The 27,434-nt window shown below is 36.5% G+C and overlaps 1 protein-coding gene across 1 annotated transcript; it reads right to left on the bottom strand.

Moving 5' to 3' along the window:
- Window positions 1-7,090: 7,090 nt before the first annotated feature.
- Window positions 7,091-12,732, bottom strand: LOC120336816 (brain mitochondrial carrier protein 1-like). Its single transcript, XM_039404592.2, has 10 exons — window positions 12,414-12,732; window positions 11,540-11,643; window positions 11,208-11,302; window positions 10,647-10,732; window positions 10,425-10,508; window positions 9,908-10,032; window positions 9,578-9,638; window positions 9,262-9,327; window positions 8,467-8,547; window positions 7,091-8,068 (listed from the first exon to the last, which is right to left on the bottom strand). The coding sequence occupies exons 1-10, from the start codon at window positions 12,522-12,524 to the stop codon at window positions 8,036-8,038; spliced, it is 846 nt and encodes a 281-aa protein (XP_039260526.1). The 5' UTR covers window positions 12,525-12,732; the 3' UTR covers window positions 7,091-8,035.
- Window positions 12,733-27,434: the final 14,702 nt, after the last annotated feature.

The following is a 27,434-nucleotide window of genomic DNA, read 5'->3' as shown; positions in this document are numbered from 1 at the left end:
GAAAGAAATCATGTTAAAGTATAATATATATGTACAATATGAGCATTGCTATTCGACTAGTCTGCCAGACTAGGGTATAAGTTCGAATTGGATCTATTATTGGGATTTGGTCTAGATTGATAGATTTGACCCCCCTGATCTTGTCTATTGTTTTGCACAAGAGGTTGAGGTGGTTCAACAGGGTTCACTTGTTCCCTGCGAGCAGCCAAGTATTGCCGAAGCCGTTGTATTCTAGGAAGTCCTTCATCTCTCAGTTTTGGGCAAAGTTTCTTGATAAAACAAACGGTCCAAATAGTGGCCCAAATGAGAGATAAATGGAATAAGAGCATATAAATACCTGATAAAATTGACGTCTTAATGAAGGAGAGGGCATGAACAAAAGTGTCTTGCACTTCATGTGAGATAGCATCAGTATCAGTGTCTGATGTGCTATCTGCATCAGGTAAGGTTTGCTCACTTAATATTCGTTCTCGAATAAGGTTAATGTGGCTGATTGATAATAACATATTATTAATATCATCATAACCCTGGTGTCCCCTTGGTAATTCGTTATATGCTTCATTGTAATCGATAGGATTAAAATTGTCGACAAAAGGCTTGAATGTGGGTCTCAGAAATTTTACATGCATATCCGCATGATTTAAAGTATAATTGACGTAGTTATAGAACCGACCGTCAATTTGAAACGTAGATATACGACCAGGCGTATAATTTTCAAAAAAATGAATACCCACATAAGCGTTAGAATCAGGGAATATTTGTGCAATGATCGTTTCATTGCTATTATTAATAAAGTGCACTAAAGGTCGGGTAGCATATTTACCCTGTAAAAAGAGGTTCCTGAGAACGGTAACGTTAATACGTTGGCATTCAATTTCGGTCAATATATCACCCACGGTGATAGCTGCTCTGTTCCCACCTAGTAACTGACTTAGGATCTTACCGGGGTATTGTTTAGACATGAGTTTAATATTAGTGGTTAGAATGCTTTCAATTTGGCATTCCAAATAATTAATATCTGCTGTCAATTTGTTTATTACCTCGGAAACCCTATCAGTGCTTTCTTGAATAAACCCAATTAGAGGAGAAGATTCTGAAAAATTCTTTACAGTATAATCGTAATTAAAGGCGGGATATTTAAGAGTAAAAAGGGATGAACCATCAAGTGCAATGCATTGTTGCGTTTCGAATAACGAACCATTACTGGTACAAAAAGTATCAGACTTAAAACATCTTTTAACTGACTTGCCACATGAACCCCAGTTATGGATTGATTGCCCAAGTTTTGGAAAATCCAAGCGGTAAATCTGATTAGAAGAATTATAATGTAAAATGAGTTCAGTAACAGTTGTTTGGTATTGAGGGCAATCAATTAAAGGGTGGTGTTTCCAAATTAAAGTTTGACTTCCTAACGTGCATGACCCAGTTAATATGTTGCAGGTGGAAATTGAAGGGAAAGCACCTAACATTACCCCATGAAAAGGATCATACGAAATTTGAATACGAGACAAATGAGCATTGATCACTTGTCCGTGTCTAGAGGATGGCCAACTATAAGTAACTTTTGCCTTGTTTTGAGTGGACCAAGTATCTGGGGAAGTGGGTTCTAAATCTCCAATATTATCAGCTTTTAACGTGTGTACCCAATCTTTACAATATAAAGGGGTGGGTGGTTCTATCATGGTAGACGTCAGTTTACTCGAATGTGCACCAAAGAAAAAATAATGACTAGACCATTTAGTAGCAGACTTCTGACATACATATAAAGTAATATTTGTATAGCTAGAAGATAATTCATGTACCGTAACAGAGCATTGCTTAATGGTTTGGGGTGTCTCCTTAGTACAATTATTGGGCTTCTGAATAAAGTATTCAGCTTTGGGTCTATTGGGGTGGCATAGGTTCACTGTAACTGTTGGAGTTGGTAAAGCAGATTTAAATGGCAGACTAGACGAATAAACAAAAAGATACATACAGATTGCGAGGCACTTAATAGTAAACATAATCGTCTCTCTGTGGCGGTCTAGTTGTCCTTCCGTGTCGAGTCCTTGATTGTATTGATCCTGAACCTTGTTGATTGCTATTAGTTTCCTCGTTCTGCGTAATAAGTAAAGGGGCGTCAATATCGGTTGATATTGGTACGTTATATCTGCGTATTAGTACGTCAGATTCAGTAGTTGGGGTATTTGAATTAGAAATGTCCTGAGTATCGGGAGTGAAAATTTCTTCATGAGCCGGCCTAACTCTATCAATAGAAACAGTGGTAGGTTTGCCTTTAAAATCAATCTTAAAAAACTTGTCGTATTTTTGTATAACACGAAAAGGTCCTTGATAAGGTGGTATCAGTGGTCTTCTAACTGCGTCAACACGTAGAAATATGTGACTGCAAGTATTCAATTCTGGTGATAAGAATGTCTTTCTATTTTGAGGTGTTCTCGGTTGAATTGGTTTCAACTTATTGATGAAATTGCTCAAGCGTTTCATAAACGCCTGAGGGTTGGTGTTGATACCCGGTTGGTTGGTCGAGAAAAATTCTCCAGGCAATTTCAATGGTGTTCCATAAAGTAGTTCGGCGCTACTGTATCCTAAGTCCTGTTTAATGGCAGTTCACATGCCAAGTAGAACTAAACCCAAGTTTTGATACCAATCTGCAGTATTCCGGCAGTGAGTCATCAGAGATGCTTTTAATTGTCGTATTTGTCTTTCAACAGCTGCGTTTGAGGCTGGGTGATAGCTAGTAGTTGAAATGTGTTGAGAACCGAGAAATTGCATTGCTTCTTGCCATAGAACACTTTGAAAGCAACCTCCACGGTCACTGGTGATGATTGCAGGTACGCCATATTTAGAAATCCAGAACAGAAAAATTTTTTTAACTACCGTTTCAGATGTTATGTCTTTGATAGGAATCTCGAAAATTTGTCCACAATGAGAAGTATATAATTATATCCGTTAGATGGTGGTAAAGGTCCAGCAATGTCAATATTGATATGGTAGAATCTTTCGTCTGGAGTTACGATAGTTTGCAAAGGTGAGATCGTGTGCCTTTGAATTTTACATGATTGGCATGGAATACACGCTCGGCACATTTTCCTGATGTCAATGTCCATGTTTGGCCAAATGTATCTTGCTTGAATAAGATCTTGAGTTGCTCGAATTCCAGGGTGACTTAATTGATGATTCGTATCGAATATACGTTTTCGAAATTTCTTCGGAATAACTGGGCGTAGTGTTGATAGTTTTGAATCGCATAGTAGATGTAAATCGTCACTAAGTTTCACAAATCGTAATTCCATGCTTTTAGGTTCATTGTACAGGTTTTGAATGTCCGGATCCATATGTTGTTCCAAAGCGATGTCAGACAAGGTTAGAGTTGTAGGCAAGTGTGAGAATGCGGCAATTGTCGCTCTAGACAAAGCATCGGCTACCACATTACTGCTTCCAGCAATATATCTCATGTCATTTGTGTATTGACTTATAAAATCGAGATGACGAACTTGTCGTAGAGATGATCTTTCAGCACTTTTGTGTAGGACATGCGTCAATGGTTTATGGTCAGAGAGGGTGAAAAACGAACGTTCTTCCAAATCATATCGAAAATGTTTGACACTCAGATAAGCAGCCAGTAGTTCCCGATCAAAAGTAGAATATTTCCGTTGGGCTGGGTTTAACGATTTTGAGAAAAATCCTAATGGTTCCCATTGATTATTTCTCTTTTGTTGTAATACACTTCCAATCGAATTTCCTGAAGCGTCCACCGCAAGAGATATTTCTGCTTCTGGGTCTGGGTGGTTTAATAATGCAAAATCACTCAACCCATTTTTTGCTCTTCGTGTTCTTCCGGTGATTTGGAAAATACCAAAATATCATCGCCATAGGCAAAACATTTGGAATATTGCGGATTACCATGTCGATGAGTCTTTGAAATGTTGAACCTGAATTTTTAGTGCCATATGGAGTCACGTGATATCGAAATGCACCAAAAGGTGTAACTACCGTTGTTTTGTCCATGTCTTCGGATTTCATCGGAACTTGATGATAAGCTGATCGCAAGTCAACCTTCGTAAAAATTTCCGATCCATGGATTTCATTAGTGAAGGACTGGATGTTTGGTATTGGGTATGTGTCCTTTTTTGTTTGTATATTAAGGTTTTTATAATTTCCACAAATCCTGTATGAGTCAGTTTTATGAATGTCTCCATTTTTCTTCAAAACAACCGTAATAGGGCTACCCCACTCACTTGTAGATGGTGAGATAATACCTTGTTTCAAGAGTTTGGAAAATTGTTCTTTGGCAGCTGTATATTTCATCTGTGGTAATCTATGAACTTTACTTCTCACCGGCAATCCAGTTGTAGTAATTGAATGCCTCACATCATGTTTTGTTGTACGGTTCCTCGAGTTTTTGCGATAGGCCTGTTGGAAGATAGAGAATTGTATGATTAGCAATAGGCACCCTTAGTTGCGACTTATAGGATGTAAATTAAAACGTGAAACTTATCTTATCGAGTTCCTCTCCGTAGGCTGGCTCCGTGATTGATCTGCGTCAAGAAGGCAGTCCAAAGGTCGGGATCTCCAAATATAGTGATTGGTTATCACTACACATAGATTGTTTGTAGATTGGTCTGGTTTATGTGTTATAACCCCAGCATTGACTGACAATAGTTTTGTCTTGCGTTCGTTAACTCGAACTGTCTATCTGTCGATAGCCTTCGGCTGTAGTAAGGAGCCGTTTGAAAACACCTTATAGGATATTGGGTAATTTCGCTGCTTTTGGTTAAGTTACGTGTTTAGACTTAAAGTCATACTAATCTTAAAATTAGAAGCAATCTCTCAGTCATAAAATACGTAACAATTAGACGTCCTGTAAGGTACGATGACGATAACGCGTCATGCCCTAAGGATACCAAAACCAGCATAAAAGCGACCAATCGTTAGGAGAGAAAAAAAAAGGATAACGATGGACAAGTAATTAACGAACTCGGGCTTGCAGTGAAACTTTGATTTTATGTGACTTATCAGTCATGACTTGGAACTGTTCTTTGTATTTGTAAATATACAATTGCAATATATGTATTCGGTACCAGGAGTATGTCTTTATGAGTTTATTGCAATTCCGACAATATATACAGAAATACAATGTACACACAATTTGATCAAATCTAGTCTGATTAAAACAAAACACGTTGCTGAATATATAGCTTTCTACCAAGCAATTAAAATAGAATGATGAAACAGATTTTTACATTAACGATTAAAGAATCACGCGTCATTCCGGTTTCTGGTTAGCTTTCGGTTCACTATAATCAAACATTATTAAAAGTGTTTCCTTGAAGTTCATTACTAGCAATTAACTTGTTATTGCCAAGTCACCGTGTTCCTGGTCACGTACTTACTCCAATTATGAGATGTAAAAAATTGTTCTCAAGTGGATAATTTGGTTTTAACAAGATATTTCGAATTTACGTTATTGGAATATTACTGGAAATAAATTTTATTTTTACATGGGATGGCACCGAAAGGCTATTAAATCTTGAAATTGGATTTTGAGAAATTGATAATTGCTATAACGGGAATAATTAATTTTGGTTTTCATGAGTTTCTCACGAATTGGGCCAATTTGGTGTAGTTTTGTAATTACATAACAACTAATTGGCTACAAGGGTCCCTCCTACTCCAACACATGACACGTTAACTACATTCTTTTCTAGCTGACCTAAGCCAATGCGAACACACACAGCATAGGTTGTTTAAATATAATGGCTTAGTTCTGGGTGTTATCGGAGATTTCGAGAAAATCTGTAGATTTCACCGCAAAAGAAATTGCCTTCAACCTAGTAGTATATATTTACGCTTCAACCGGAGGTATTCCCACTCAAATTGGCTTTCCTGTGTCGCTCAATTAGTTGGCCATCAGCAACTTCGATGTAGAATTTTGTACATACTTACACGGCATATTATTCAATCAGGAATCATTATTAGCTGGCCTTACACAATTTGAAAACATATTATTCCATCAGGTTCAAGTATATTATCTGTTATTTGGATCAATTCGATTGTGCAACTTTACAATATACGAACATTTGGCATTACATGTGCTTATTGACTTCTGAGGAGTTCAGATCGGAGTTACACTCTGTTAACGTGTGTCCAATAACACGGGAGTGTGGACACGCAGATAGGTTCCCATCTTTCCCTATATGAGAAACGAGGTTCCGTCGATGTCTTTTTTTGCTTTTATTTACAGTCATAACAGAAAATCCGTGCGAACAGTGCCATGGAGATTTAAATGGCAAGATTATTTTGATGGATTTTGCACCGATGATTGAATAGAAGTTATAAGCAGATAGCCAAAACTCGTCCAAACTTGCTTTTCTATTAGCCCAACTAAGCGCGCAAGTCATTATGGTGGAAGGTGGACGGCTTGTTTTTTACAAATACATTATGTCATATGACATAACAATGCAATTATAACGTGAAATGATAAGGCAAATACAATAATATTACTAGGATTTGCATATTCAATATAACGTGACAATCACACTTATTAAAATGATAAGGCAAACACAATAATAAGTCTCACAAGCTTGGTCGTTGCATGCATGGCTACGTGTAGTACCAACATCTATTTTCTAAATCTCCGCGGCACACCTGAAAATCTCTTGCGACTCACAGTCTGAGAAACGCTGCATTGAATACACATGCACCAATATTTTGTCACGATATGTCTACACCTGCAAAACCACGCACAAGTTTTAAAAAGACAATTCTCTCTCAAGAAATTTTACCTTTTTAATATCAATTGTTATATTGGCGTAAAAGGGCATTTACATTCACAAATCACACCGAAAACTCTGTTTCTCTGATTTGACGAAAGCAATAAATTCTCTCCCTCTCTCATCTATTTTGAAGCGATATCTGCCTCTATACAACAGTTCACAAGGGGATTTTCACTACAACTTATTGTGTTTATGCTTGAAACCTTAATACCATGTTTGCGCAACAATATTTCACATAACCTTTTGGCATGGAATTCCATCAGACATGGTAACTTTCCAGCCTAACAAAATTTTCTTCGGTATAACACACAATATAAACAAACAAAATTGATCATGTATTGGAAATGCAAAAGAAAGGCCAGAAAATTGACCCATTAAGTCAAAATTGACCCATTAACTCATTAAGTCCTATTAAATAAAAATTAATGTCAGCAGTTATCAACTTTCACTTAACGATAGGAATACTATATTCATTTGATGTATTTTTTGCCATTTTTAGTCTCTCAAAGTCCTGTTTTATTAAAATTGTGTGAATATCCAATAGTACGATGTTGTAAAAAAAAATTAGAATATTCCACAGAACTCGAGGATATATGGGTTATGTTATCCATTGAAATGATTCGCTAACACTATTGTTGACCACATATTTTGGTCGACTTCCAAGAAAATTATTGCGAATGTCCACTCTCCCATGAAAAATCAGATAAAAGCAAGTATGAATGCAATATAATTAGTTCAAAATACATAAAATGATTGCATACAGATCATTTTGAACTAGTGCCAAGTAAAATTAGCACTGATGATCACTATGTCACAAACTTCCAATGAAAGATCACAATTTAGAAGACACACAACTACTGTCCAATTTAAGTTTACCAATGGTTTGAAAATATTGAAAAATATGATTTAAAATGGCAAGCTGATGATGGTGTATATGTCGATATAAGATATAACTTAAAAATATTTTTATATCTATACTTGATCTGAATTTAATAACCTGGTAGATCAATTTATGCCTAGTTTATTTATGAAGCCGATAAAGGTATCAAATGTTAGAAATCAAAATTTAAATACTGTACATCAAAAACTTCAAAACATAGGACTTAAAGTATTCATAATTGGTTCAGGTAAAGTTTCAATGAGTGTCATGTTATTGCTTGTATCATGAGTTTATTGCCAGATATGACTCAGTGATAAAAAGATATTGGTAGTTTTCTTCACATTTCCTGGAACACACCACACAACATGAAGAGTTTAGGTCACCTCCACATGTATTCATTGGCAAGAAAAAACTGTTTGTATCATCAAGTTAAGGAATTTTTGATTTATGTTTAATTTCACAAGCAATGTATGGTGAATTAAATGAATAGAAGTTATGCTTGTGAGCTTTCAAAATTTACTGTTGTAATGTAGACTTGTCTCAGACAACAAAATTGAATTTCAAATGACATGTGTCACTGTTTCAGCATACCATGGATATTAAAAAACACCTGATAATTCAAATAATTGAATGACATAAATATTTATAATATAAATAAATACTTGACCTAATGAATACTTGGATAAATAATATGTGATAATTGTAACGATCTTACAAGTTTCACCAGTATTTGGGAGATATAAAATTGAGAATTTTTTGATGGAGATAAAAGATATATACATATTCATACAGCCTATTTCAAAAGGATACCACAGTATGCCAGGGTACAGTTCTGCATAGCATTGTCCCATACCCCTTTAGAAGTGCTGAAGATCCTTCTAATTTCACAGTCTGGAAAAATCACACATTAGTCCAAAAGCGTAGGATTTGTAATATAACTGAACAACAAAACTTCAAACTTATCCAGTCTCTATAATGACCAAATATTTGATTAGTTAAAGAGTACTCAAATTACAACCAAGCTGCTAAGTATAATATGACAGTGATACCCCTGCCAAATATATAAGAACTAATAGGGGTGCAGTTAACAGTTTGACTTCTATGGTCACAAAATGCAACCTATAGCATCTATTAATGAAATGCAAGATAAACGGTTTCCGTACATTTGAACCCACGACAATTGCACCTGCATATATTGCACCTATGGAATTTTTTTTGTTTTGCGGATATTTGAACCCATACTAACCCTAACCCATGGGTTTTAGCAGCCGGATATAGATTGAACCCGCGGATATACACATGGGTTCAAATGTATGTGGGTTCAAATGTACGGTCATCAAGATAAATATGATGCTGGATTTCTATGAGAATTGAAGTGTTTGTGGATGTATCAACTTATTATATATTTCATTGCATTCAAAGGTACGAAAATTTATCAAAAAGTTAAGTATGGATATGCTCTGTGTTATAAATTACGTTATCAGTGGCTAATCAATCAAACACGAATTTGCCAGTATGCATAGACTTGAATAAACGGTACCAGGCAATAAATGATTTTGATGGTGAAAGATTAGAAAATGATTCAATCACCAATATCGAAATTACCTTTATAAAACAATCAAAAGTGCTTCTATATCGAATCCCATCCATTTTCTGATTCATCATTCTTGACTGTAATAATAAATTTTTTTTTTCTACCATATATAGCCTGTGGAGTTTGGATGACTAAACTTCAAAAATACATTCATAAATTTCTGAAGACGTCATATATATTTTAAAGGCAAAGAGCCTTGTATTGTTCAGGTGTCTTATATCCAATTTACAAGCCTGTACCTAATTTGAATAAAACACTCGATCAGTGAGAAAGTTACTCTTTATTCTCATGCCCTCCAAATTATTTGAAAAAATATTCAAACCACACCTTAATTACATCAAATGGGTTTGCTGCAAAAGAACCAGTGATTGACGCAATGCATGATGCTCTGTATAAAACATGAAACACAAAATGAGTATGGAAACAAATTTGCCTGTCAGTGCAGATCTCGGTTTAAAAAACAACTATGTGAAACGAGAATTCCGAAGTGTTTGAATTTAGGAAATCACTGCATTGTTTAATTAAGATTATTTTATTTTTTGTGTTAAAAAGTATATGGTGTATTCACGGATCACATAATTTTCGTTTTTCACCAATTCATCAACATGTAATAATCAAATGCAATACTAGAGAAAAACACAAAAATTTCTGACTTACAAAATATAAGAATAAAATCCTTCTCTTATACCAAGGTCATATAAAATTAATCGTTTCACTTCATCATAAACAGAAAATGAAAATCCAACAAGAACAGCTGTCCGCATAACATTTGGGTAAACACCCTGTAAAAAAAATATAAAAAAGTCAATGGCCAAAAAATCAAAACATTTTTCTCTAGAAACATGCTCATGCTCTGTTTCCTTGAGAATCAATTGGAGACATCCAACAATGGCTAGATATTTAACAGCGTCGATGTCAAGAAAGAAATGATTAAATGCGAAAGAAGGTCAAGTTTATTACCAAGTTTTTATAACAAGACCTGACAAAAAAATTTTATGTTCCCACAACCAAGTACCGGTACCCACTACCCAATGTTACTAAAACAGCAAGGAAATACCACAAAAAAATTCAAAACAAAATAGGTATGTTAAATTCATTAGATAGGTATATGTTACACAATCAACATAATATCTTCTCCTGGTTCAAAGCAGCAGTGTATATTATTTCAATTTACCCTGAATAAACCTTTTATTCCATCGACATATAATAACTGCCTGTAGCATGACGTGAATGTTATTCCCTGTGATTGCATTCTGACCTGTTAGTATTGGAAAAAGAATATTTTGGGTATTGGTAAATGGTAACATACCTGATACTGATTTTGTTTTATAAGTCAGAAACAACCATGTTAAATAAAACACCATGGTTATGATTTAATAAGTAAAAAAGTACAAACCTTAACAATGTCAACAGGGTTGCAAACAAATGCTGATATTGCACCTGAAGAGGATGCTAGAACCAAATCCATAAGAATCGTACTTCCTGAAATATCAATACAGAGCAGTTAAGATTACTGAAATATACAGTATTCGGCGCTCCCGTAGTATGTGCAACAAGATGGCCGACACCTGAACATATTATGTGTACCAAGTTAGGGTTAGGCCATAACTTTATTCCAATTTTTCTTATTTTAGTTCTATTACGAGTTCGGGGACTAGCCAAGTGACTCCCGTAGTATTTGTACCAGAAATTATGCCCTAACCCTAACCTGATACACATACTATGTTCTGGTGTCTGCCATCTTGTTGCACATACTACAGGAGAACTTAATATTCAGTATGGATATTGTATGTATTTGTGGCCAATTTTATTGCATACAATAAGCTTGAAAAAAGGTATTTTCTGAATTTAATTTTACACAGAATTTTTAATTTTTTTCCATTTTCTGTTTATTAGGGTTGCCAATCACTCCATAAGAACATTGTCGATCATCAAAAACACATAAACTTTTATATACTTGCTCCTCTTACACCACTCCAATTCTGAAAAGTACGATAAAGTCCCCTCTTCAGTCCTCCATAAATTAATTGGCGAGCTGCAGCTGGTCCCAATCTAAAATGGAGAAGTAGCTTGGATGAATATGAATTATGTTCTTAGAGAAAAAAAAGTTGTGATACAGTTCAATTCAAACTGATAGTGTTCTTAATCATTGAGAGAAAAACACACTGGCAGATTACTTTAAAAAAACGTATAAAATAAAGCTAGAAACGCATGCCACAAAATTCATCAATTATTATCAAAATTTGAAGGGAAATAAAACAATAAAGTGGATTCAAACATGTTACCTACCCTGAATACATTGCCAGAAATCCCTCTTCTTGTAAAATTTTCCCCAATGCATGAGCAACACCTCTGTATCTTATTTGTTTGTGTTTTGACTCAATGACTTGACCCTGGAAGAAAATATGCAGTTTTCTGTATATTTATTATTTTTCCAATTCCATGTTTACAAAACAAGTGATTCACTAAGCACCTCAAGTACTACCTCCATAACAACTCGTCTTTACATGATATCAGGATACATTTATATCAAGTACAGAAGTATGCGTACCTCAAGAGTCCTAAACTGACTTCTGTTCAATCTACCAGAGGTATGGCTGTGTCAACTAGGGAGTACGTTGCAGAAAACAGCTCCGATGAACCAACCTATCCCAATAAACTAAATGGGATTTTTCATATTTATCGTGTTGGTGAGAAATAACGACACATTCAAAACCTAACATATTCTTTTTATATAATGTGGATTGTCTGAGGACCAAAATCGAAAGCATATTCCTGGGCCGGGAGAGGGGTGCGGTCCGGTTGGGATCGGAGAAAATTTTGAAAATAGGCACTAAATATGCTGCAAGAGTATCGCAGTTTGTTATGTGATGAAATTCATAATCACAGAATTATATTAGTTCAGTGATAGAATACCTGAGCAATAACAAGCATGACTTTATACAAAAAACATGCAAATGCATATAATATACCAGTACAGCAGTATATAAAAACGAAATGATGTAACAATTGACGGTATCTATAATGCGAAAAGGTAATAACATAAAGTGTTGGACTATTCCACTTAATTTTGGCTGGCCGTATCAAATCATTATGTGGGCCACAATTGGAATGCAGTTTAGAGACAACTGATTTAGATGATACAATTCTAAAAAATGCTAACCTGTATCTGAAGTCTTGTCTTTGTTAGATCAAGTGGAAATGTGGCAACCTCAGCAAGAACAGATGATATTCCACCTTGTATGAATGGCTTGACACTTGGCCATGAGGCCATTCATGACCACAATATTATAAAAACTCGAAGAAATAGGACACAGTACCCTGTGAATATTTACAGTGTCGTACAATAGTCTGATAGTTCAGTAGTTATAACGTCTTTAATGTCATAAAGCTCTTGATTGCTGTGTTTTCAATTATTACAGTATTACGGTACAGTAGTCTATTATTTGCTAAAAAGCAATCTGAAATCAGGAAATGCAACAAATATCACTACAGAGTACAGATAGACAAAGATATATCAATCTACAGATCTCGTAAATTCAAGAAGTTCGAATTTCTGGATTCAAGTACGGTACCGAATATTTTTTTTTTTTTTTTTAAAGGTTCACGTTGTGGATTCATAACAGTTTTGTAAAAATAAATAAATGATGAAAAAATAATAATCATAGAACATAGTTACATATAATAAACAAATATATTCGTAAACATCATTCAGTATTATCCAGCAATTCATATTATTCCATTGTTGATTCCAGATAAAGTTTCCCATGTTTATAAGTAAATATACATTAATTTATATGTTTTTAATTTATAGCAGAAAAATAAAAATTTATACAATTAGTCATAGATTAGAATAGCAGTTAACTATTCGAATGTCTGATCATTGATACCTTAACTACCTTATGTAGTCATCAATGGTAACACAGACATCGACACTCGTGCGCCGCTGAATCAAAGAATCAATCATTACACGAAACACTTATGGACTTCTGATGCCACGCGAGAATATGCACAGTTTTCACTAACAAACAAATACGTCAAAATTAAGTGTTATATTAGCGTATATTTTCAGTGGCTATGATAGTGTCTCAATGTTTAAATGAGCATGATACGCGCCAATGTCGCGGGAATATCAAGTTTCAACGGGCCGTTTTGTAAAATTTGAAACATCAATACAAGTATACATTTAATTAATGAAGTAACATTACAAAGATTTCTGGATGAATACATATACTAATTTGAATATGCAGAAAGGACAATAAGTCAGTTCTATCAGAATTATTTTTCAATGCAAACATGACATAAACAAAAATACAAGAATATAGGAACAACGAATTTCGAAGTCCGTGGCAAAGATATTGTTGACATTTTATTTTACGTTGGCGATAAGGACGATCGAAGCCGACACGAAAGAGAGCAATCAGAATGGAATTGATTTGGAAATTTGGTTCCAAATTCATTCCTATAATTGCGCCCAGGTTTCGTCGCCGATGATCGCACAATATCTTTTGTGTTCATCGAACAGAACGCACAGTTCTGCGAGAAATAAAAAAAACTAACGTCAAGGTGTATATTTGCATTTTTTTATTGCCGTAATACACTTTTGCCACTTTTTCGTACATTGATTCTTGCATTATAAAAAAAAACACATCTGAATCTGTCCACCGGGACGCAAGACATACTACATACGTGATAATAAAAACCGCCATCTGTACGTTAAAGATGAGAATAATCACACAAAAATCACAAAACTTACTTATATAACCGTATATATACAGTAAAAATGTAAAAAAGTCTGCCTACAAACTCATTTATAGGGCGGGCCGCACAAATCCTACGACGAATTTCAGTTTCATACCACTTTGATATAACGGTGACAGCACATTTGAACCTACGTACATTTGAACCCATACATTTGCACCCGTAAACTGCATCCAAGACATTTGAACCTTCATACGTTTGCACCCACCGAGATTTGCACCTACAGACATTTGAACCCATACATTTCCACCCATGGATTTTAGCACCCGCATATAGATTGAACCGCGGACATTTGAACCCGTGTACGTTTGCACCCGCGTACATTTGAACCCATGTACATTTGCACCCGCGTACATTTGAACCCATGTACATTTGCACCTGCGTACATTTGAACTCATGTACATTTGTACCCGCGGACATTTGAACTCATGTACATTTGAACCCACGAACATTTGCACCCTGGACATTTGCACCCGCGGACATTTGAACCCACTTACATTTGAACCCGCGTACATTTAAATTTTGAACCCACGTACATTTGAACCCAAGTACAATTGCACCCACTTACATTTGAACCCGCGTACATTTGAACCCACTTACATTTGAACCCGCGTACATTTGAATTTTGAACCCACGTACATTTGAACCCAAGTACAATTGCACCCGCGTACATTTGAATTTTGAACCTACGTACATTTGAACCCAAGTACAATTGCACCCACTTACATTTGAACCCGCGTACATTTGAACCCACTTACATTTGAACCCGCGTACATTTGAATTTTGAACCCACGTACATTTGAACCCAAGTACAATTGCACCCGCGTACATTTGAATTTTGAACCCACGTACATTTGAACCCAAGTACAATTGCACCCACTTACATTTGAACCCGCGTACATTTGAACCCACTTACAATTGCACCAGCGTACATTTGAATTTTGAACCCGCGTACATTTGCATCCATGTATATTTGAACCACGTACATTTTTACAAAAATCCACGTGGGTGATCTCCAAAACAGACGATGACCTATAAAGCGGTATTTCGTTGAGGAAATTACCTGAAACCAGGGCTAATATGGAAAAAATATCTTATCGCTGTTTATTCTCCAAAATTCACAGACCCATGAAGTCATAATTGAGGGCCTTACTGGAACAAGCTTTACAATATTAATTTTAGTGGTCAACTCCTATAAATTTGTTCTGAAATTATTGTCCTGAAAGCGCCTACTATGGAATCATGCCCAGTATGAGATTTGGGAGCCCTATGGCCACTTCATGTTTTTCTTGCTAGCATGTTTACAAAATTGTAATAATGAAGGCATACACGACCACGCTTTACTGTTGAAAATGAGTGACTCAAATCAGGTTTTGCCATTTTTCTGAAACCAATCTATAAATTGAATGCTATTGTCTGTATATAAATAAATAAGCGCGCAGATTCTTCGTTTCTAAGAAAATATGGAATTAAGATATTGAAAACTATGCCATTTTTGTAACAACTTGTTCATAGCCAAATGTCAGTTTTATTGAAGTATAGTCAGAATAAAACTATACATAGAAATCGTAAGACATGTGAATATGTTGAATATTCGAAAGCGAAGGAAATTTGAAAGCTTTTAAATCATTATCGTGGCCAAAAATGGTTTTTGATGTTTACGCTATTTAGAGTAGATCAAAAATATTCAGCAAATAGGGTCTGCCAAATACGATATATATTGCAATTTACAAAAGACGTCATAAGTTACGGATTACATTTATTTTAATATCTCAATAAAGTTATCACTCACAAATGTGTGTCGAATGGGCGATCAATTTTGAGATATATATAGTAGCTATGGACGTTTTATAAAATAGGAATTTATCAATTATGATACAATAGTTAAACAACAAATCAAAATACTGACGATAAACGAAATTTTACGATATCACGATCAAACTTTACCTGATAACCTAACAGCAAAGTTGTACATAGGCTACTTTGATCTTTGGTGGGCCGTTACTCCTACATGAGCATTTGCCGTGGACTTTTGTTTGTGGACTGCAATGTCTTTCCGTAGGCCATTTAGCAAACCCCATATACGGAACATTCCTTGTAAGGCGTTGTGAAATCCTACAGCGTTTGTTGTTTTGGGGGCCAAAGGCATCATTTCAATCCCTCAGCATAGTTCCACAATCGAGGGGGAAATCTTGCATTTCTTGGACGTAAATCCATTTGAGGTCCACGAATGTATAGGTGGATTCGAAATATTGCAAAAGTTGATTGCATTCGGGCGAATCTTCGAAGGTGTCGGAAAGCAAGGTGAAGACTTCGGCAACCTCGGTAATGAGAACGAAGGCCAGGGCTGCCATACTTTTAATTTTCAGATTTAAAGAGGGTAGACATTCAAACTTCTTTTTTAATCCGATAGAACCAACTTTTCGAATTATAGCTTGTGACAGGTGAAAATAACATCCTTTAATTTCGGCCCGCGGAAATTCTGCAGGGAATGCATTAATAGCTGCTATTTCAAAATCAACAATGATTTTGGTGGGGTTAACATTTGGGAAAATGATTTTCAACATTCCCGACATCTGAACGTATGTTTCTAGTCGCTTGTCACGTAATAGGAAATATAGGCAGGGAGGATAGGATGCCCTCACTTTACAGTGAATTGTATACAACTGGAAGAAAATATTGGGCACCACATCAAATGTACCGTCGCCAAGATATGTGTCACTATCAGTGATTTCCCTACACCCCTCCTATAAGAGGTGAACACCTTCCAATAATTTTGAGATGAGATTCCACACTGTAATTCCTAACTTGGGTATGATTGTATTTAAATATATAGAATATGGCATATTTATCAGGGTAGATAGGGGAATCTAATACCGCGGTCTGTGGGCCAATTACGGCCCGCGTAACGATTTGAAATGACCCGCCGAACTTAAGTGAGATAGTTCAACGGTTAAACTGAATCTAAATAAATACTAATACGTTCAACAATTCATATGTTTACCTTTTTTGCGTTTTAAATACCGCCAATTGTTACATCATTATCACAGTTTAAGCACGTGTATTTCGTAACAATTCAATCATACCTGTATTATAGCCCACAACATCGCTAAAAAGAATCGCCGGTTTGTTGAATTTTTCCGCGAATGTATGGTGCAAGTTTTGGAATTTATTTCTCCTGATATAAAGAGTAAATTTTCCAGCATCAGTCTTTCTAACAACACAATTATGAACCTTAACAAATCAAATCACTTAGGTCCAGACTGACATACAATCACTTGAATTAGAGCCACGTTTTGAATATATGATTTCGAGCCAACCCGAATTACACATATATATATACAATGTACACATACACTATGTTAACTAAAATAAATTATGTTGGCATTCATATATATAATACATTAGGATGTTTTTGTGTCACAAAACAAGCCATATGGAGTCATTCATACGAGGCATATGCTAGATGAGCAAAAAACTTCATTAGTCACTATCAGTTGCGAATTCCTTGTTGAAAGTCGTGCTTGTTATTTATTCCTCGAGTATTCTATCACCGAATTATTATAATTATTAATTTTATTACATAAAAAACTGCGATGCTAGGTGTAGCCGTCTTATCGGCTTTCCTCTCCCCCGGGATAAATATGTAAATCCTATCCTATCTAAAATCAAGCTTGCAGCCTATTTAAGCGCGCTCTGAACCCCGTGCCGTCGCGCCCTTTTTGCCGCTCCCCCATTCTCGTCTGAGAATATTCTTCTGCTTCGGATTTGGGGTCACGATCAATAAGATACAAATAGTTTAGGTGAAGTGCTGAATTTGGAAATTCCGTAAATAAAATTGAGCATTTCTCAGTAAGTATTTTAGCTATAATAACCGTCGGGGTGTTATTTTGTTGAAAAAAATAAGTTAAAACTTGACGGAATTAGTTATAATGAGCGTCTGACTCTGACCCTATTAGGCACAAAGGCCTAGAAATGCCTTTATTGCCAATTTATTTAATCGGTATTTTAAATCAACATTCAGGATTCACGCAATCGCAAATTTGCTAGGTTTATCGATCTAATACTTAGAAACTCACGAGAAACTCAATTGTCATTTTAATAAATATCTACATCTCGGTTACCGTTCACTTTAAACAGGCACGGTTAATTTATAAGCGGTGATAATTAAGATCAAATACAAGGCATAGGATAAATGTAAGAATAAAATTAATTTGGTTTCGAAATCAGCCCTCAATGTCTTCAAAAACTGTCGCTGATGTGAACGCACGGGCATACTAGAAATATAAAACATCGATATCCGGCGACCCCCTATACTTGCAAAAAAACGAGAAAGGGTGGGAATATGAATTACCAACTTTAGGATATCGCCGCTGAAACCATCGCCGTGACAAAGACAATTAGCGAATTAGCGATTATGATGAAATTAACCATTAAACCAGTAAAAACGCTTTATTGCCGTCTTTCCAATGTTTCTATTAATTTCCAAAGAGAGTACCGGCCACCGATGTTCTGGATCCATGTTATGTATAAAAAAAATAGGTATTCCTGAAGTATGCGCACCAAGATATCGCACAACCTGAACACTAACCTGTTACAAAACCTGAGTTAAGGTTGTGTGCCATCTTGATGCGCATACCTCAGGAGGTCCAAAAATATTTATTATTTGACTATTCGGTATTCGTTAAAAATATTCAAATTATTTGATTCGAAAAAATATTCGATTTTGCCCACACTAGACTATCAGCCATTTAATTTGGCTTTGATTTTTAATAATTTTGTCAAAGCGGGTCGTAATCGTGGAGGATGCAAGATGCAGTAGCTGGTTGAGATGATCGCCAGTTGATCGGCAGATATTTCGGCGCCTTTTTCGTTTACTGAAACAAAATTAAAATGCTCCAGAAATTAAAATAATCATTGAGTCATTTGATTTATACATAATATTCGAAAATGCGACAAAAACTGAAAAATCCACGAAAACGAGCCAGTGATTACAGCCATTTCTGAAATTTCTCCGAGTGAAAAGTGTCCGAGTGGCTTCGAAAAGCGTACCGTTGCGTCACTATTGCATCTTGTAGATTAGTCAAAGCTACACAAATAAACACGAGGGAATCCATTCGACTAACTAATAGACTTCCGCATTTTAATTTCAAGTCAATGATTATAAAGTTAAGAGTATGTCTCCCTCACATTCGGCCACATATTGCAGCAGTAGTAGAGAAGCGCTAGACATAACAGTCCTACTGACATCCACCATTATTAATCTATATACCAGTTACTAAATACAGGGTATGTTGTATTTACACTAATAAAATTCTTCTTATCTGATCTTCTTTGTTTATTATTATTTTATAGCAAAATGGCTTTATGAGTAGCAAATGTTCAAGTTTTATGATAGGTGTGCAGCGAAAATTTAAAGTACTCATAGTGTACGGCGATATGAAAAAAAGGTTGGGCTAGTAGCACTTATAGCAGTAACCAGGGGCGGATTAAGCCCCTTTGGTGCCCTAAGCACTGGAGACTTTGGTGCCCCCTTATTTGTAATTAAAAATATAAAGACAATAAACCACATAAGTGTATCATCCATTCAAAATAATCACAACCAACAGTAAATAAAACAACTTTTACGAACATTTTTAGGTTTTTTACCTGTTATATATATATATAGCCAGTAGTGGGATTCAGCCGGTTCGCACCGGTTCTATAGAACCGTCTCACGGAATTTTATGAAATCAGCGAACCGGTTAGCATTACCAAAGAAAAACATGTAACAGAACCGGCCGAAAAATATGACTTTTGTGATGGAACCGGCTGACAAAAAATTTGAATCCCACCACTGTATATAGCCTATAGATATCGGCAAACACGCAATATCGGACCGATATATCGGTTGAGCTCTAATCCAGAGAGAGTGTCACAATGGAGATTCATGCGTCCAGTCTCAACGTGAATCGAAATACCAAAGGATACAAGTCGCAACTGTAATTTGAAATTTTCACCGTCACCTAGTAATCTACCTCAGGGTGGTTCAAGGTTGCTAGGTTGAAGGACAGCAAAAACTTTTGAGGAGTTCTCGCGGGCCGCAAGTCGGAGAAAGCCCCAAAGTGATCGAAATATCGCGAGATGACATACTTGAAATTTAATGAACAACGAGAGTTTACCGTTTTAATCAGACTATCAATATGTTGCATGGATGGCGTACTTTTAAAGAAGATATATATATAAAGCCTTCATTTATTTTAAAATTAATTCCCGAGAATTACCGTTGTATTTTCCGCATCTTGAGTTTAATGTCGCATATATTCTTTCGTGACAGATATTACTTGAAAGCAGTGGCGGCGCGTGGTCATTTTGACAACCGGGGCAAGCTACTGCGGGACCAAGTCACCCCCATCTACGGGGACAGGATGAGCGCTGTAAGTTCTCCCATCATTTGATGAGTATAAAAACCATTCCATCGGTAACAACCAATCGGCAAAAGCGACAATTTTTAACGAAAAGAAAGTGTCTTTAAAACCGGTCCAAGTCAAGGGATTAATAAATATAGACATAGTTTATTTTGAAACCTCTTTCAAAAGGAAAGGCAATATTTACCCAGATAAATACAATGACATATTAACAGAAACTTCGGGAAAGCAGACAAAACCTAAAATAAGGTTTAAAACGTTACTATGAAGAAAGGAAAGGTAATGCAAAGATAAGGACATGCGTCGCTCACTCATAGATATATATGCTGCTAGACTTCTACTGCTTGAACATATATGCAACACGCCGCGGTTTCTTGGAAGCAAAATGCTCAATAACGCGCTGATTAAAGTCATGCATCCCAGAAATAACGTCTCTGTGAATGGATAAAACAGCCAAGGAATTTAATCTATCTTGCTTCATTGTGTTTCTGAGATACGTTTTAATACGCTTCAGCGTGCTGAATGTTCGCTCTGCGTCGGCGGAAGAAATAGGCGTCGTCAAAATGATGTCCAGAAATTTTGCAGACGCCGCAAAGGTAGTTACTAGAGTGTTATCTATGAGGAACCCATAGAGCGCGCAAGTTGATGTGATGTTCAAAAAAGTTTGATTGGTGTATATACATTGCAATTCATTTTCCAATTTACCCACGTTTATCATGGGGTAAAATTTGGAGACAGTAGCCAACAAATGGACGGGAAATTGACGTGCAAATTTTGAAAAATTTTTGGGGTTCATCAAAGAGAACGCGGCAAGGTGTTCAATGCGCAGACGATCGCATATTTGATTCACCAGAATGTCACAGTATTCCTTTGCAGACAAAATCAAACGCTGCGTTGTTTGCCCGCGGCGTAAAGAAGCACTCCATGTGTCGTCGTATTTTATTGTTTCCCGGATACGAGATACAGCATCGCAGAAGTCTGAAATACACGACTGCACAGACGCTCCATCCATTAGCCTTGACTGCAATGCGCCGTATAATACATCCACGTGATGAATATTGTGGAGAAAAAATGAAAACTCACCATCTTCTAGCAGACGCTTTAGACCTGCCGCCTCCCTCACAGAGCGTTCGTCCCAAACCGGAGAGCTCTGAATGCCATTGAAACACTCAATGAGCTCAGACCTAATTTCGGACACGCCCTGCACCACGCGTGATTGGAAGTTCCAACGTGTTGGTGCACAAGCTGGGAGACTGCGGCTACATATCTGGCGAAGGAGGTCAGAGCGCTTCGGCGAAACGGAAAAAAATGAAGAAAACCCCGAAACATTTGCAAAAAATATACGGACGAGAGGGGTATCAAGACACATATTTTTAATAACGAGGTTAAATTGGTGTGCATAACAATGTAAAAAATGCGCATGAGGAAAATCTTCTTTTATATAAACTTGAACACCATGTTTCGACCCACTCATGACTGCCGCGCCGTCATAAGTTTGAGCTATCAATTTTGACTTCGCGTTGTAAGGCTGTAACACTTCTTTCAGTACAGCCGATATCCCGCAAGCCGTGCGATCAACGATTGGTACAAAGCTGTGAAATCTCTCGGTAGGTTTACCATCTTTCACAAACCGAAAAATCACAGCCAGTTGGGAAACGCACGTGATGTCAGTTGTCTCGTCAGACTGAATCGAAAGGAACTGGCAATTCTCAATTTCCAGAGCCAAATGTTGTAAATAAATTTTATACATTGAGTCGAGCAAATCATTTTGGATATCCTTAGATTTCCCTTTCGAAACAGTTGCGGCATCAAGATGATCTCTCAATACTGTATCTAGGGATGCGGTGTATTCCACCATATCCAAAAATACCCCTCTTATAGAAGAGCCAGCCCGTTCATCGTGCCCACGGAGGGACAGCTCGTGACAACCAATGAACTTCAAAATATCTATCAATCGACCGAGAACATGGCGGTTTTTCTCGACGTTTTGGTTGTGCCGACGAATAGAAACCGCGCGTCCTTCATCCAACTGTGCTGCAATATTAACATTTCCGAATGTTCGGTATTTTACTGCATTGTCCAGATGCTCCATAGAAGATTGATGATCCCTGGCACGCTCGGAAAGATGTTTAAGATCTCTAAAACAAAATTTACACCAACGTGAGTCACGGGCGGTAGCAAAAAGTAGGCAATAAAAACAAAAAAGTGCATTTTTGTCCTCGCTGTAACACAACCATTCGTGTTTTTTATACCAAGTTTCTGCGCAGAATGTACGCCGACGCTTTCCTCCGTCATGGGATTGTTCCAGTGAACAATTTTTTGGTTGATGAGGCCCAAGACGTTGTACCTCTAATTTTTGTTCCAGCGGCAGCTGCGAAAACGGAGTGCGAAGTAGTGCATCAACCTTATTCATTATGAGGTCTAAGGCTAAGAAATGCGAAGCCGGAAAGAAGTGAGGAGCTCAAAAGGAATGTGGAAAATCGAAAGCAAATGGACTAAAGGTCTCTAACTGATTCAAATAGCGAAACAAGCGACAAAAACGAAGGCGAGGAAACTATCAACTCTTCAAGCAACCAACGAACGAGAAGGAATGCGTGAATATGTCAACACGTTGTTGTAAGAAACGTCGGCACTGTGTCGTCATAATTTCGGGGCTAGCCCCGATCGGCCCCGATGATTTAGTAAAAGAAACAGAAAACAAACGAGACAAACGCGGCGAGTGGAAGATAAAAGAGAAGTACGATATACAATGAGCAACCAGGGCAAAATCGGCCCCCCCCCCATCGACGTTCGGCGAAGGCTTTGCGAGCGAAAAATGAACCATGTCGGGAGAATATGGCTAGTGTAGACAGTCTGTGCAACCGATATTGAGGTATTTTTCGAATATTTTTCATTATACCGAAAAAACAACCGGGGCATTGCCCCGGTTGGCCCTATTGACGCGCCGCCACTGCTTGAAAGCAAACCAGACACTGCGTGGTGGGCAAGGAAATACGTTTCCGCGCGATGTCTCCAGAATACACAATTTAAAAAAATATATAAAAAAATCGCATTTCAGGGTGAAGGGAGACGCCGAAAACCAAAGATTTCGGGTTCTACGGTAGTATACGTACCAGGTAATTTTTCATTATGATTCTTTGCTTTACCGCCTCCACATTGGTACGTACAGTACTGGAGCGCCGTAAATGTTGTACGAACAGCTCAGATTTGTCGAATTCACAAAAATACAAATCAAACAAAATATAATCGGTCACTTTACTACGTCTTTTTGTGTCCTCGGATTGTCATGATATTTTCTGAGTAGTATTGCTTTTACTTCGTCAATACAACCGCAGATTAAAATGATCACAATTAAATTAATAATAAAGCAAGGCGATGAATATGTATTTTTGATTTACTAATATACTTTAAATATATTTTTAATAAGTACTAAATCAAGTTGTACTTTCTGGAAACGTTGTATGCGCAAGTCGACGCAACCGCGAGTTACCATGAACAATTAAAATAGAAAGACATTTTAAATTCTCGTCGTTATCATGGATTGAATATTGTGCGATAAAAAAGGCCATTATATAATTTAATGAACGCGTATTTGCAGTGAATTTCCCATTTGGAAATTCGTTAAAATTCTGTTGTGTTTGGTTTTATTGCTTCTTCACGCAGAGTACAGTTGCAATAAACCAGGGGCCAGAAAACTACGGCCCACAGGCCGGATCCGGCCCGCGACACTTCACCGAATAATAGTAACAAAACAGCTTCTTTGACGAATATATTCTTTACGTATAACAGAATTCATTGTGAGACACGTGTAGACTAAATTATATTATAACAAGGATAAAATTCACAATTACTCGTTTAATGAGCCTATAATTTAATTATAAATAGACAAATGGCAACAAAACGCAGAAAAGTTGATGCTGGGTGCAAAGGTTTCAATGGCGCCGAAAATATTCAAATGTGAATTTTTGAGATTCAATTCAATGAGTAAATAAATCTATATTCTATTCGAGAGATGTATCACTGCTTGATTTTTATTATAAAAAGTATCATCTGTTCGGATTTCAACTTTCTGAAAATATATGTGCGGCCCGCCAATGACTTGCAACCCTTAATTTTAGCCCGCGAGCGACAAAAGTTTGCCGACCCCTGCAATAAACGCACTTTGAGTCCGCAAAGGTTTTCGACGCTGAGAAAATAGTCCGCAACCAAAAAAGGTTGGGAAACGCTGTTCTAAGCCATATGTAGAAATTATCTAAAAAACAATATCATACTGCACATCCAACATAGATAAGCTATTCTATGAGTTCTCTAAACGGGGAAGTTTGGATATCTGCAGTGAACTATAGTTGTTCTGGGTTTTTCTTGTGCTCGGTGATAATTACATACCACTTTCACTGAATTTTCGTATACATATTTTTATTGAATTCCTAGTTTTATCACGGAAGCAAAGAAAGGCAAACTTTATTTTTTTTTATCTTGTACTTAACCTAAACTATAAATGCTGAATACGTATGTGAAAACTGACCAATGACGATTGATATTATACGGAAACGGGTCATATTTTAAAGGGTTCCATTACATTTGAACCCACGTACATTTGAACCCATGACAATTGCACCTGTATGCTATTGCACCTATGGAATTTTTTTTGTTTCACGGATAGTTAAACCCATACTAACCCTAACCCATGGGTTTTAGCACCCGCATATAGATTGAACCCGTGGATATACGCATGGGTTCAAATGTACGTGGGTTCAAATGTACGGTCACCATTTTAAAGCATGTTTGAAAGTCCGTATGCGACTGGTTAAATTTCCGGTAATAGCTTGTCGATCCGTTAATAGTTTTTGGTGACTCTGCTCGATAACCATCATACGTCTCCCTTCACATTGGAATGCGTTTTTCCTTCTCTTTCTTAATTATGTCTGTACATGTGTATTTTCGGCATGTGAAAAAATAAACTACTGACTGACTTTAGCCATTGTATTGTAATAAAAAAAATAAACCAGGAAATCTATAGGCTACCTTGGAAATGTCAAACAAGGTAACAAATTATTGAGCGCAATTTTTCTCAACTTTTACCAAGAAATTATTATTTGACCAGTAGAATTGCCATTATTGCCGATTTATTAAATCAATATTTAAACTCAAAATAACAATCAGAATTCACGCAATGACTTTGCCGGGTTGTTATTCACTATTTAATACGAAAACAGGCACAATAGAAAAATAAAATAAATAAAGGTCAACTAAGGTCTTCATAAATACCCTCATTCCGGCGTCAGAAATGGTATATAATATGGTTAGCTTAAAATTGGGACAGTTAATTTACAAACGGTGGGGAGAAAGATCAAAACCGACGCAAATGATAAAAATTGGAATAAAATCCTGAATTCACTCCTTAATAGCTGTCGCCAACACAGTCGCCGATATGAACGCATAGTTCTCCCAGGAATATAAAGCCAAGCTTCGATGTTCGCCGTTGTGTAAGAATTGGTTCTTGTAAAAAAAGAGAACGGGCGGAAATAGCTCACCAACATTAGAATATCTGGCATTCTGGATGTCTGTTGTATATATATATATACTAAAAATACCCGATATTCGACAATTCGTTAAAATTATTCGAATTATTCGATTCGATAAAAAATTCTCTTCTGCCCACCTTTGAAATCTGTAATCACGCCAATAATTTGGAGAAACGCGTTGTAGTCCAAACCTTGATGCAATGAAACTTAATAAAACCTTCATTAAATTTAGTAAATGGCACTACTTCACGAAAGCGTGGTAGAATTGACGATTATTTTATATGTCGAACACAAAAAGGTTACCTTTTTCGAATAGTTCCTGTTGTCTGAAAGTCGAATAAGCGTTTCGAGATGCTATGATCATTACCATATTACCATTCAAATTATGCTCGGATGAGGGGTAAGGGGTGGGGGTTGGAGGGGGGGGAGTTAAGAGTAAGCTATGTATCCTTCACATTCGTCCACAGATTGCAGCAGTAGTAGAGAAGCGCTAGACATAACAGTCCTACTGACACCCACCATTATTAATCTATACCAGTTACTAAATACAGGGTATGTTGTATTTACATTAAAATTCCCCTTGTCTGACCTTCTTTGTTTATTATTATCTTATAGTAAAATGGCTTTATGAGAAGCAAATGTTCAAGTTTTATTATAGGTGTGCAGAGAATATTTAAAGTACATAATAGTGTGCAGCGATATGAAAAAAAAGTTGGGTTCCACTGGTCTAGTAGCGTAACATATAGCAGAAACTCACAAAGACAATATACGTACAGCTAGAAACGTATGGCACAACCATCGACCAATGATGCACCTTGTAATGGGACATAACATTATTGCTGCAACAAACTAGCGGATTACTATTGTGGAATATTTATCATAATTTTGAATCTAACTTTTTATCAGAATTTTTTGCCATGTAAAACTATCCACAAATATATGTCTCAATCTTATGTTAATTGTAATCGAAATATTTCGAGTTGAATGACATGGAACACTTCGAGTCTAAATATGCCTCGAGTTTATCTCAGATAGGTTAGCAAAATTATTGGTACTCCAGAAGTATGCGCACCAAGATGTCGCACAACCTGAATCCTAACCGATACACACATATTATGTTCAGGTTGTGCGCCATCTTGGTGTGCATACTTCTGGAGGTCCAAATTATTTTTAGACAATAGAGAGTTAAACTGCAATCAGGTGTAGATATTTGCCAAATGCTTTACACAAAAGTGTTATACACGATATGACTTAGCAGTGATAGTGAATATCATAAAATATTCTTTGCCACAACGTTTATCACCAAGTAAAACACGCCCTGATTTCATATTTATTTATGTTCACTTAATGAATTGTCCGTAAAACTGAGCTACATTTTAACTGTAGGTTACGAACAAGATGTCGTTCACACAAATATTCAAATTAAATCCCGAAGTTTGTCATAACGATCCAAGATCTTTCTAAGCCATATGTAAAAATTATCTAAAAAAC

The sequence above is a fragment of the Styela clava genome, chromosome 2, assembly GCF_964204865.1.
Source record: "Styela clava chromosome 2, kaStyClav1.hap1.2, whole genome shotgun sequence".
NCBI lineage: Eukaryota > Metazoa > Chordata > Ascidiacea > Stolidobranchia > Styelidae > Styela > Styela clava.
Note: the sequence above shows the minus strand (reverse complement) of the source record. Positions and strands in the feature narration are given on the sequence as shown.

Excerpts from the sequence above, each read along its gene's own strand:
- LOC120336816 (XM_039404592.2), bottom strand. The coding sequence starts at position 12,524 with ATGGCCTCATGGCCAAGTGTCAAGCCATTCATACAAGGTGGAATATCA. Across the intron at positions 11,644-12,413 it reads AGACAAGACTTCAGATACAG|GGTCAAGTCATTGAGTCAAA; the intron begins GTTAGCATTTTT and ends ATTTTCTTCCAG. Across the intron at positions 10,733-11,207 it reads GAGTGGTGTAAGAGGAGCAA|GAAGTACGATTCTTATGGAT; the intron begins GTATATAAAAGT and ends TTGATATTTCAG.